General features: G+C 38.8%; 1 protein-coding gene across 1 annotated transcript; it reads left to right on the forward strand.

Moving 5' to 3' along the window:
• The first annotated feature begins 2,045 nt into the window (after positions 1-2,045).
• Positions 2,046-12,967, forward strand: MMADHC (metabolism of cobalamin associated D). Its single transcript, XM_057386854.1, has 8 exons — positions 2,046-2,067; positions 2,362-2,411; positions 3,791-3,935; positions 4,114-4,331; positions 5,323-5,428; positions 5,898-6,028; positions 8,244-8,330; positions 12,113-12,967. Exons 2-8 carry the CDS (start codon positions 2,403-2,405, stop codon positions 12,305-12,307), a joined length of 891 nt encoding a protein of 296 aa, XP_057242837.1. The 5' UTR covers positions 2,046-2,067; positions 2,362-2,402; the 3' UTR covers positions 12,308-12,967.
• The last annotated feature ends 737 nt before the right edge of the window (positions 12,968-13,704 follow it).

Consider the following 13,704-nt stretch of genomic DNA (forward strand, 5'->3'; position numbering starts at 1 on the left):
CAGAGTGCTTCCTATTAGAGGACATCAATTACATTCTGTAAAGAGTTAAAGTTGAATTCCTCCAATTTCTCATTTTTTTTTTTTTTTTTTTTTGTGCTGAAGTTCAGCGATTCCGCATGAATATTTCATTTAAAAGCAAATGAGAATTAAGTGTGCTAACATTGAATTAATAAAAGAGTTGAGCGGCGTCCAAGAGTGAGCAAATGTGCTCATGAAAAAAAGTCCAAAAATCAAAATTGCAATGTTATAGCTACTTAATATATCATATTGTTTAGGAATGGATATCATCATTTCCTCTTGATCCCGATAAAATAAAGCCAAAACTTTATTAAATGCAATAAGGACATTGTAGGGCTGAATATTATTACCATGGACACAAAACCAATGCCTTGCTCTGATTTTGAACTCTCGAAACCTCTGGAACTGGTTTATGTTAATAAACTCCTGCTAATAAACCAGTGGCAAAGCAAAATAAATGCCCAGAAATCTCTGGTTTAGAAGTAAAATAAATTCAAGGCCTTGCACAGAGTCACCGAGGGATGGGAACGCCCAATCTTTTTATTTGGGAGAGATTAAAATTCCCTTTCCTGAACCAGCAACGCTGCTTGGAACAGAAAGCAAAGAAATGGCAAAAAAAAATGAGAAGGAAGAATTTTAATCTTGCTATTCCAAAGTGGTTTGTGTGTGTTTTTCCTCTGGACTTTGGGAGGATTTTAAAGGGATTTTGGGATTGTGCAACTGTCCCTCAATATTTTTAATTCCACATTTCAAGAGTTGTGTTAGTTTGCACAGCACAGCACACTCCCAGAGATTCAGGATTCCAYCCCCCTCTGGAATAATGGCTAAAATTTGAAGGGGATGAGGAAAAGGTGAAACATGTTGGAGCATTTTCATGGAATCCCAGAATGGTTTGGGTTGGATCAGACCTTAAATCCCATCCCATCCCATCCCTCTCCCTGTCATGGGCAGGGACACTTCCACTGTCCCAGGGTGCTCCAAACCCAGTCCAGCCTGGCCTGGGACATTCCAGGGATGGGACAGCCCCAGCTTTTCTGGGAATTCCAATGGATAATGGAATAAAACTGCGAGTGCCGTGCTGGGATTTTCCCAGCTGCTCCTGCACCTCTGGCAGCCTTGGGGCTGTGCCCAATGTATGGGGGGCCTGCTCAGGGCCTTTGCATCAAAAAAAAAAAAGGAAAAAAAAAAACCACCCCAAAAATGTTCAAAAAAAAAAAAAAAAAAAGGAAAAAAAAAAAAAAAAAAAATGAAAAATCAGAGTATGTGTGGAAACGACAGAACCTGATAAAATTATTATTATTATGCCAATTATTATTGTTTTAAATAAATTTATTATTATTATTATTATTATTATTATTATTATTATTATTATTATTATTATTATTATTATTATTATTATTATTATGTGTAAGTTATCTGAGATATTGCCCCTAAGTCAGAGTTTTATGGCAGAAGTGCCACCGATGCTCCCCGTTCCGGGAACCTCTGGCCTTGGGCTTTTCCTTAGCGAAAACATTCCCCCCTCAATTCCCTACAATAACAATTCCCTACAATTACAATTCCCTACAATAACAAATCCCCTTTTCCCCTATTTTTTTCCCATTTTCACTTTACAGATCCCCGGGAATGATGGGGTGAGGGCGGTTTACGCTCCGTGACTCCCCCCTGGTGGCCCCCGCGGGTATTGCACCACCGGGCCTCCTTCGCCGCCCATCACAAGGGGTAAGACCGGTTTGGAACCACCCGAGAGGACGCCTCAGCCCCGCCATGACCGATCCCAGCCCCACCGGCCCTCTCGGTACTCCCCGGTTCCCTCCTCGGTATCTCCCGGTCCCTCCGGGCCCCGCCGCTCCCGCCGCCATCACCGCTTCCCCCTCAGGGCTTCTCACCGCCCCGTCTGCAGACCTGAGCAACACAGCGCCGAGCGGCCGATTCCTCCCGGTTCCGCACCACGCCGATCGCGGTGTCGGCGAATCGATTGGCTCAGCCTGGGGACGGGCGGMGCGGGCGTGGCGGGGGCGGACGGGCGCCGCCATTTTGCAGGAAGAGGTGAGCGGGGCCGGGCGTTTATTTTTCTTCTCCGCTTTTTTTCTGGTTTTTTTTTCCTCTTTTCCCGTTTCCTTCTATTTTCCCGTCACCTGTTGCTGACTGTCCCCGGCAGCGCCACTCCTGGGTCAGTGTGCTGTACCGGAGGAGGCCGTGAGGGGCGGGCGGGGTGTGAGGAGGTTTCGGGGTTGAGTTCAGCACTTTCCTCTTTCCCTTCYCTTTTCTATTCAAYTTTCCTTTCCWTTCCTTTTCCTCGTCCCTTTTCTGTTCTCTCCCCTCTTTTCTTCTCTTTTCCAGGGGTATCCGGGCCTGTCAGCGGGGGGAGAGCGCCGTTTGCCATGGCCAATGTGAGTGCCGCCACTTTCTGTGGACATCACGGAAAAAAAAAGTGGAATTGAGGATTATTAAATAGAATTACAGACAGGTTTGGATTGGAAGAGCTCTTAAAGCCAAGAATTCCTTTCTGATACCCCCAACCCTGCCCTCTTTCAGTTTGGCTATCCCAGGAACAACATAATTGAGGAATAAATATATTTTTTCCAGTGTTTTTTATATTATCCTGTGCTCAACCACAAGAATTCTGTGTTTTTGTGGAGGATTAAATACATTTTTCCAGTGTTTTTTATATTATACTGTACTCAACCACAAGAATTCTGTGTTTTTGTGACACTCAGCTGATTCCAGGCTAGAGAAGAAAACACCTTTATTGATTTTTTTTTTTTTTTAAATTGCTCTTTCCATGAATAATTCATGAATTTSCTCGGCGTTGTTTGGTTTGTGTAATGCCAGGTGTGTCAATATTTGCATGAGCTGGAATTGGTGACATCCCTGCTAAGTGAGSCTGGTAATAAGGAAAAAATGCTCTTTTCTTATAATTACATGTCAGCTGTAATTGTTTACATCTGTTTATRGCACCATCATTATGCAAAAATTAACATCGATAGTGATTTTACATAATGGAGGAAAAATAGATTTCAGTGGGATCGGAATTTTGTTGTGTTAAAGGAGCCTTTTGAAGCTGTTTTAGGAAGAGGCAGCTTCAGGTTTCAACTGTAAATAATTGATTGAAGTCAGGGATTAAATGTCTCTTTAATTCAAGTTTTTGTAATTTGGTAGATTTTTTTTATATTTACATTTATATTTATATATATATTTATATTTGTAGAGGTGCTGTGTGAGAAACCTTTTACTGCCTTAGGCTCTGACACTTTTAATACCATTTTCACATTAAATATACAAATAGCACCATTTATTCTCTTCTTTTAAAAGTAAACCACTTCTGAAAGGGCTTTTTTTTGAAGCAACCTAATTCTGTATGTGTTTAGTGGTAAAATTGCATAAATTTTTATAGAATCAAAGGAAAATCCTTTTATGTTATTTTCTCAAAAGGATTTATATTCCTCACCTGCAATGTTGAATTTTACAGAAATCAAATAATCATGGAGGCAATCCCTATTCATAATTTATTTTAAGTTGTGAGGTTTCAGTGGTATTATTTAAAGATTTTAAAGGTTTTTTTCTCATAGGAGGGGCCTTCCATTGAGTGTTTTTAGGGCTTTTTCTTTGCTAGGAGCAGCAAAATGTAAAAATATCAATAAAATACCTTTAAATCTTGATGTTGCAGTTGATAATAATTAAAATTTGTATATAACAAAGGGAGGATTTCTCTTGTGGCCCACAGAGCTGTGCTTGAATGATTATTTTAATTCTGTTTTTCTCTTYTCAGGTGCTCTGTAACAGAGCAAGATTGGTCACCTACCTCCCAGGCTTTTATTCCTTAGTCAAAAGAGTTGGCAATCCCAAGAATTTTTCCACAGCAGGTTCCTCTGGCTCAGATGAGCCCCATGTGGCTGCTGCACCTCCTGATTTATGTAAGGAAAAGCAAATTTATTCCCTTTCCATCTGTGTGCTGGCAGAATTTGGGAATTTTAAAATGTGCTTTGTTTTGGTGGTGTTTATTATCAAGTCCAGCTGTGGGAGAGGGGKTTTTCCTTTGGTTTTCCTGGTTTTTTTTTTGGGATTTGCTGATTAAAACAAAGCTTYCTGCAGGTCCCAGGACTGTGTGGCCGGATGAGGTGATGGGACCCTTTGGTCCCCAGGATCAGAGGTTCCAGCTGCCTGGGAATATTGGTTTTGATTGTCACCTCAATGGCACTGCTTCCCAAAAGAAATCCCAAACTTCCAAGAGTCTCCCGGATATTTTGGCAGAGCCCTCAGCAAGTGAGAGGCACGAGTTTGTAATGGCACAATACATCAATGAATTCCAGGTGAGAGCAAACTCTGGGGTGAAACAGAGCTGATCTTTCTCTCTTCCTGAAAAAAAACAATTCCTGGCTGGTTTGGAAATGTGAACTTTAMCTGGGTTGAGCAAGAGATTACACAGAACCTGCCTGAAGTGGTTTTTTTTTTGTTTTTCGAGGACAGAAATATTTCAGGCTGTGTTTTGAAATAGCATTTTAGGAGTGACTTCATGGGAGAAGTTAAATTTCCAAACTTGCTGTTTGCCAAGTCTCGTCATCTTTTGGGAAATTAAATTTAAATTTTCTTYAATRTTTCATTTTGTGCACMTGGATTTGCATGGTTTAGTTSTGAAAATCACAGAATTCCCACAGGAGAAGCAGCACAATGAGACTGAATTTTGGCAGATAGATCATTAAGGACAAAATCTTTGGTAATTGCTGGCCTGATCCCAACATTCCCAAAAATATTTCRTGCTGCTGACTCAGCTTTCCATGCCCTGAGTTTGTGGAATGCTCAGATTTTGGGAGTCTGTGGGAAAATCTCCATGGGAAAAGTGCTGGATCATGGATTTTATGAATGAGTCATTGTATCCCAAAGTGCTCAGGAAACATCAGGATCCTGTTTTCCCTAAAAAGCCACCAGAAAATTCTGGTTTATTTTGCTTAGTGCAAACCAGGTGCTTTTAGAATCAGGAAATATCTGAAATCTGTAAGTTAAAATTTTATTGAACACTTAAAACCATTATTTCAGACTGATAATTAACAAAAAGTTCTGTCTTGATTTTTCTTTAACTCAATACAGTTCCAATAAAATATAAAATTCCCATTTCTATAAAATATAAATATTTCTATGTAGATTTAAGTAGCACCAATATCTATTTTAACTGAAAAATGTGAAGCCTTATTGCAGATCATCTGAAAATGCATGAGTGCTTCTGATCACAAAAACATCTTTTGATGTACAAAGTGATTTTTATTTTATATCAACTGAGAAAATTCCAATTTTTGTGTTTTTCAGGGTGCTGATGCTCCYCAGAAGCAGCCAATAAATAATGCTGAAACCTATTTTGAAAATGCCAAGGTGGAATGTGCAGTGCAAGCCTGTCCTGAGCTGCTGAGAAAAGGTGCACTTTTATATGAAATCACAACTTTTTCAAAATGTAAAAATATAAAAATATCGAAGGAAATGCTCTGTCATTGATGCCACAGAATGTGGAGTAGAAAAGGTTAATTCAGAGTTAATAATTTAAAAAAAATCTCATTGTATAAATGGAAAATCAAAGCTTTGCTGTTGACAATATTTAGYATTTCATATAAAATTAAATTTCCAGCTGCTGCCTTAGTGCCAGGTGGATTCTGGAAATTAAAATCCACTTATCAAATCCTTAATAAAATAACAAATAGGAAACATGARACTCCTGCAGCACTGTGCTTTTAATGTGTTTTTTTGTGTTTTCAATTTATTCAAGAAGGAAATGACTGAAATTAAATTGGAATAAAACAGATTTAAAAAGTGAAATAAGCCTGAATTTTTGCTCTGGGTGAGAGGGGAAGGCTCAGATGGAAGAACAGGACTGTTTTCCCATTTTTCAGATTTTGAGTCCCTGTTCCCAGAGGTGAATTCCAACCGTCTGACTGTGCTGACTGTCACCCAGAAAACTAAAAATGACATGACTGTGTGGAGCCAGGAGGTGGAGGATGAGAGAGAGATGCTCTTAGAAAATGTGAGTGGATTCATTTAATTTCCCTTGGGATGTTTATCTTTGTGAGCCACTCTGGTGCATTTCTGCCTCTGTTGTTGTATTTTTAAAGCATTTTGGAGTTAACCCTTTTCTCTTATAAAATTGAGAATTTTTTTTTTCAGCTTTAAAACTTTTTGACTGCTTTATGTGAAATGTTTGCTTAGAAAATGTGAGTGGATTCATTTATTTCCCTTGGGAGGTGAATCTTTGTGACCCACTCCGGTGCATTTCTGGCTCTGTTGTTGTRTTTTTAAAGCATTTTGGAGTTAACCCTTTTCTCTTACAAAATTGAGAATTTTTTTTCCACCTTAAAATTTTTTGACTGCTTTATGTGAAATGTTTGCTTAGAAAATGTGAGTGGATTCATTTATTTCCCTTGGGAGGTGAATCTTTGTGACCCACTCYGGTGCATTTCTGGCTCTGTTGTTGTATTTTTAAAGCATTTTGGAGTTAACCCTTTTCTCTTACAAAATTGAGAATTTTTTTTCCACCTTAAAATTTTTTGACTGCTTTATGTGAAATGTTTGCTTAGAAAATGTGAGTGGATTCATTTATTTCCCTTGGGAGGTGAATCTTTGTGACCCACTCCGGTGCATTTCTGGCTCTGTTCTGTATTTTTAAATCATTTTGGAGTTTTAACCCTTTTCTTTTACAAAATTGAGATTTTTTTCTTTCCCAGCTTTAAAACTTTTTGACTGTTTTATGTGAAATGTTTGCTTTGAATTCTTAAATTCTTCAGAGTGGGGTGAGCCAAAAGTCTGTTCAAACATTACAGGAGATTYATAAAAACACTTAATTGTTGTCCTGATCCAGCAACTATTTTCTCACCTTATTCCAGTTTTAATCCAATGGATTTAGTGGGATTTCACTGTTTTTATTTTTCTGTGATTTAATTAAGATTTAACTGCAGGATCTGTCTGAGCATTTTTTGCTGGTCAAAACTGTAAAAACCCATCAATTTCTTTGTGATTTTTCCCATTTTAATAGATGCTAATAATTCTTTTACCCTGAATTTAAATCCTGTTATTCCATCTGAATTTTGTCTTGTTTTTTTACCACTAGAGGTCTCTGAAAATCCCTTTATTTCCCTTTTTCCACACTTTTGGCATTACCCCACTGAGTGTCGCTGTTCACTTGGCACCTCAAAAAAGAACATTCCCATCTCTTATTTCTAAAAATCTCCCCAAACCCAGCATTTTTATCTGTTTCTAAATATCATATTTATACCTGAAATAATCTGGAAATGCCACATTTCAATTTAAATGCAAACGTGGCCTCTCTGAAACCAACACAAAAAAAAAGGAAGCRCCATAAAATGAGACACAAATTAAAATTCTCTTCATTTCAGTGTTTTCTTCTCTTTGAATTATTTCTGGGCTGTTGCTCTTTGGTGTTGTAATCTGGTCTAATTATTTGTTAATTGGCATTTTTCTTCTTCAGGCACCTCCCTGTCAAGTCCAATAGAATCACTGGAGGGGTGTGAGGATGGTGTAACCTCCTCCTCTGACAGCAAATTCACCAAAAATTTGCTGTTTATTTGCTGAAAAATCCTCATTTCAGGGGCTGGAAAATAAATATGTGCAGCCAAATCGAAATATTTGTATTAATCCAGCTCAAGTGTTAATTAATCTCACTGTGAGGGGTTGTCCCAGCACTAAAAGATCAGAAATGTCCTGGCTAAAATGATGTTTTCAGGTGGTTTGCTGATATTTTTTATTTAATTTACAGCTTGGACATAATTAATCATCAGAGCTGTCAAAACTCAAAATACACAGAGTTTATTTTAAAGGATAAACTTTCCTTATTTTGAACTAATACAGAATTTACTGTAAAGGATAAAATTCCTTTATTTTGAACTAATAAGGAATTTACTATAAAGGGTAATCTTTTCTTATTTTGAACTAATACAGAATTTGCTGTAAAGGATAAAATTCCCTTATTTTGAACTAATACAGAATTTACTGTAAAGAGTAAATTTCCCTTATTTGGGACCTGTAAGGGACTGAAGCTAAATAATAATTTTTATAGATTTGAAACTTTGAGCTGCTTAGGCCACTGATGGTAGAGAAAGTCCAGTTTTTATAACTGAAAATAATCAAAGAATTTTCTGTGCAATAGATAAAGTAAGAAATAGTTCTTTTTGTGCAATTACAACCTCATTTAATACCTTTCTTTTCCCAATTTTTTTCCCTTTCAGTTCATTAATGGTGCCAAGGAAATCTGCTATGCAATTTCTTCTGAGGGCTACTGGGCCGATTTCATTGACCCATCCTCAGGACTGGCAGTAAGTTATTTCTGGGTRCACTTTGGAGGGATCCTGGATGGCTTAAACCCAGCTTTTTTGGGGGATAATTCCTTTAATAAATTAAAATAATAACCCTGAGTTCCCAAACTGTGTCAGCATTGTTAGGAAGTGAAGTTGGATTTTAGGAACTGAAGGAGGGAGAACATTGTTCAGTTGTGGAGTTGGATTTTAGGAACTGGAGAACATTTTTCAGCTGTGGAGTTGGATTTTAGGGAATTGAAAAAGGAGAGCATTGTTCAAATGTGGAGTTGGATTTTAGGGAATTGGAGAAAGGAGAACATTGTCCAGCTGTGGAGTTGGATTTTAGGGAACTGGAAAACATTGTCCAGGTGTGGAGTTGGATTTTAGGGAATTGGAGAAAATTGTTCAGCTGTGGAGTTGGATTTTAGGGAATTGGAGAGCATTGTTCAGCTGTGGAGTTGGATTTTAAGGAATTGGAGAAAAGAGAACATTGTTCAGCTGTGGAGTTGGATTTTAGGGAATTGGAGAACATTGTTCAGCTGTGGAGTTGGATTTTAGGGAACTGGAGAGCTTTGTTCAGATGTGGAGTTGGATTTTATGGAAGTGGAGAAGGGAGAGCATTGTTCAGATGCGGAGTTGGATTTTAGGAACTGGAAAAGGGAGAACATTGTTCAGCTGTGGAGATGAATTTTAGGAGATGGAGAACATTGTTCAGCTGTGGAATTGGATTTTAGGGAATTGGAGAGCATTGTTCAGCTGTGGAGTTGGATTTTAGGGAATTGGAGAAAGGAGAACATTGTTTAAATGTGGAGTTGGATTTTAGGAACTGGAGAATATTGTTCAGCTGTGGAGTTGGATTTTAGGAACTGGAAAAGGGAGAACATTGTTCAAATGTGGAGTTGGATTTTAGGGAATTGGAGAAGGAGAGCATTGTTCAGGTGTGGAGTTGGATTTTAGGAATTGGAGAACATTGTTCAGTTACGGTGTTGGATTTTAGGGAATTGGAGAAGGGAGAACATTGTTCAGCTGTGGAGTTGGATTTTAGGGAATTGGAGAACATTGTTCAGCTGTGGAGTTGGATTTTAGGAACTGGAGAGCATTGTTCAGATGTGGAGTTGAATTTTAGGGAATTGGAGAACATTGTTCAGCTGTGGATTTGGATTTTATGGAAGTGGAGAAGGGAGAGCGTTGTTCAGCTGTGGAGATGAATTTTAGGAGATGGAGAACATTGTTCAGCTGTGGAATTGGATTTTAGGGAATTGGAGAGCATTGCTCAGCTGTGGAGTTGGATTTTAGGAATTGGAGAAGGGAGAACATTGTTTAAATGTGGAGTTGGATTTTAGGAATTGGAGAATATTGTTCAAATGTGGAGTTGGATTTTAGGGACTGGAGAAGGGAGAACATGTAGAGCTGTGGAGTTGGATTTTAGGAATAGGAGGACATTGTTCAGATGTGAAGTTGGATTTTAGGAACTGGAGAACATTGTTCAGCTGTGGAGTTGGATTTTAGGGAACTGGAGAACATTGTTCAGCTGTGGAGTTGGATTTTAGGNGAATTGTAAAAGGATGAACATTGTTCAGCTGTGGAGTTGGATTTTAGGGAATTGGAGAACATTGTTCAGATGTGGAGTTGGATTTTAGGGAATTGGAAAATACTGTTCAAATGTGGAGTTGGATTTTAGGAACTGGAAAACATTGTTCAGATGTGGAGTTGGATTTTAGGAATTGGAGAAGGGAGAACATTGTTCAGCTGTGGAGTTGGATTTTAGGAATTGGAGAAGGGAGAACATTGTTCTGCTGTGGAGTTGGATTTTAGGAATTGGAGAACATTGTTCAGCTGGATTTTGGAGAACTGGATTTTAGGGATTTGGAGAGATATTGTTCAGTTATGGAGTTGGATTTTAGGGAATTGGAGAGCATTGTCCAACTGTGGAGTTGGTGTTTAGAGAACTGGAGAACATTGTTCAGATGTGGTGTTGGATTTTATGGAATTGGAGAAAGGAGAACACTGTCCAGCTGTGGAGTTGGATTTTAGAAAATTGGAGGAGAGCATTGTTCAGCTGTGGAGTTGGTTTTTAGGAATTGGAGAACATTGTTCAGATGTGGAGTTGGATTTTAGGGAATTGGAAAATACTGTTCAAATGTGGAGTTGGATTTTAGGAACTGGAGAAGGGAGAACATTGTTCAGCTATGGAGTTGGATTTTAGGGAATTGGAGAGGGGAGAACATTGTCCAGCTGTGGAGTTGGATTTTAGGGAATTGGAGAGGGGAGAACATTGTCCAACTGTGGAGTTGGATTTTAGAGAACTGGAAAATATTCTTCAGATGTGGAGTTGGATTTTAGGGAATTGGAGAACATTGTTCAGGTGTGGAGTTGGATTTTAGGGAATTGGAGAATATTGTTCAGATGTGGAGTTGGATTTTAGGGAATTGGAAAATACTGTTCAAATGTGGAGTTGGATTTTAGGAACTGGAGAACATTGTTCAGATGTGGGGTTGGATTTTAGGAACTGGAGAGCATTGTTCAGTTACGGAGTTGGATTTTAGGGAATTGGAGAACATTGTTCAGCTGTGGAGTTGGTGTTTAGAGAATTGGAAAAGGATGAACATTGTTCTGTTGTGGAGTTGGATTTTAGGAACTGGAGAACATTGTCCAGGTGTGGAGTTGCATTTTAGGGAACTGGAGAAAGGAGAACATTGTCCAACTGTGGAGTTGGATTTTAGAGAACTGGAAAATATTCTTCAGCTGTGGGGTTGGATTTTAGGGAATTGGAGAAAGGAGAACATTGTTCAGTTATGGAGTTGGATTTTAGGGAATTGGAGAAGGGAGAACATTGTCCAGCTGTGGAGTTGGATTTTAGGAATTGGAGAACATTGTTCAGCTGTGGATTTGGATTTTAGGGAATTGGAGAAGTTTCTGCCCCAAATCCTTGGTGACTTTATGCCCTCCCCAGGTAACTTGGGAACCCCAACACCTGTGGAGGTGAAGCCTTTAAAAAGCCTCTTTGCACCTGTTAATGATCCCTTTGTCCAAAAAAAAATGAACTTTTTGTTCCTGTGGAACAGTGGGAGCATTCAGTGGGGGATGAATTTTAGTCAGAGCTCTGYTAAAACCATATCAGAGTTCAAGGTGATCATGGCAAAGCTCAGCTTAGTGCGGTTCTATTTAAAAACACCACAAAAAGCAGGGATTTCTTGTGTCAACACAGCAAAAATGGGATTTTTGTAATGTGAACAGGCAGTTCAGGGCTGTGCAGTGCTTACAAACTTCCCAGAAATCCCTGGATTTAAGGAGTTAGGGATTGAGGGAAGCAGGGTTTTGTTTTCAGATCCCAGTAATAACATCCTTGCTGAGAATCAGGAGTGGATTTTGAGTCAGAAGCTTCTTCCTGAGACAGAGCTGAATTTTGGGATTTAAGGACATTTTTGCTTTTCAGAACAAMTCATGACAAAGTTAAATTTTTAGTTTTTTTCCATTCCCTAGAAAGGTTTTTTCATTACTCCATGTCTTGTTTGTGCTGTTTCACTGTGAATTTCTGGAAAGATTCTGCTGCCTCTGCAGGGATTAAGGACAAAATCTGTGAATATTTGGGATTGAAATCCAAATATCAATTGATATCCACTCCAATACCAAAGGAAATAAAATAAAACTCAAAAATAAAAAAAAAAAAACTTTTAAAAAACTCAAAAAACTTTAAAATAAAACTCCAAAAACTTCTCCAGCAGCAACCTGGCACTGCTGAACTTAGCCTTTGTTTTCAGAATTATAAATCCTTTTTTTTTTTTTCTGTTTTCCCTCAGTTTTTTGGGCCTTACTCCAACAACCCCCTGTTCGAGACGGACGAGCGCTACCGGCATTTGGGATTTTCTGTGGATGATTTGGGATGCTGCAAAGTGATCAGGCACAACCTTTGGGGTACCCACGTGGTCGTGGGGAGCATTTTCACCAACGCTGAGCCCGACAGTCCCATCATGAGGAAACTCAGTGGAAACTGAGCCCTCCAGCTCACCCAGATTGCTGTGACTTCTGTATTTGACTTGATTTTTGGCAGGAAATCCCTCAATTCCAAGTGTTCTTAGAGAATAAAGTAGCAGTTTATTTATTGGGTAGTGTTTTGGGAATATGTGTTCACCACATGTGGCTTGGAATTTGGATTATGACAACRTTCAGAGCCACAGGAATTCCCATTTGGGATTTGGAACATAGCTATCATCTCTTTTTTTTTTATCTTATCTTCCATTTTCTCAATCAATTTTCACTGTCCAACATTAATATTCAGAATCCTGGTGCCACTGAAATTTCCAGCAATTTGGCTGTTCCTGAAATTAGAAACTGGCAAAAAACAACAAAAAAAAGAATGAGTCATAAAATTGTTCTCCCAGAATACAGAACTTAATCAAATTTGCACAACTGAGCTAATCACTCATTTGCTGTTTAAAATAAGAATGAGGTCAACTTTCAGTGGTCTCCATAAAAAAGTCCTTAATTACTTTGGAATTACTCATCTCTTTTTTTTTTTTTTGACTTCATGGTGCTTGGGGTTTATTTTCTCAGTGTTAGCTAAATGTATTTAATTAGTTTATATATCTAAAAGTGATTTAAAGTTGCTTTTGTAACTTTCTTAGGTCATTAAATACATTGTCAAAAAAAAAAAAGAGATAATGAGGCAAGTCTTGGATGTCATCATTGTTTTCCTGTGCTTGGATGCAATCTAGACTTGCCTCTGGAATTTGGAAATGCAAAGAGCAATTAGGATCAATTATTGCAATTAAAAAGATGTTTCAACAGGAAACTTTCAGGCTCTTCAGGTATCAGAAAAATAAATCAGATTGATGGGGGAACAACAGGGGAAGGAATTCCAAGGCACCTGAAATACCTGGGATGAAGCAATAAAGCAGATTTTAATCTCATCCCAGTCGGTTTTGGGGCCGTTTTTATGGTGATGGAACAATGGGAATCCTTCAGGCTTTGCTCCATGGCAGTGTGGTGCAATTCAGGAATCTGAACTTTATCCCAAAGTTATCCCACACCCTGAATTTCCCTGTCCTGGGTGGCTCTGGGTGCTCTGCTCCCTCCTCAGGGAGCTTTTGGTGGATTTAAAAGCTGATCCTTGACCAAGTGCCTGCATTCCATTCCCAGTTTTCTCCCTCAGGCAGCAGTTCCCAAATTTCCATGCCCAATTCCCAAATTTCCCTGCCCAATTCCCTCCCAAAGGCAGCAATTCCCAAATTTCCATTCTTAATTCTCTCCCTGAGGCTGCAATTCCCAAATTTCCATTCCCAATTCCCAAATTTCTCTGCTCTCCATACCCAATTCCAGGGAAGCTTTCCAAGGGAGGAGTGAGTACTTTCCAATTCCCTCCTTCAGGCAGTAATTCCCAAATTTCCCTGCC

This window comes from Malurus melanocephalus, unplaced genomic scaffold (assembly GCF_030028575.1).
Source record: "Malurus melanocephalus ecotype Western Australia unplaced genomic scaffold, MMel_1.1 scaffold_1077, whole genome shotgun sequence".
In the NCBI taxonomy this organism is placed as follows: Eukaryota; Metazoa; Chordata; class Aves; order Passeriformes; family Maluridae; genus Malurus; species Malurus melanocephalus.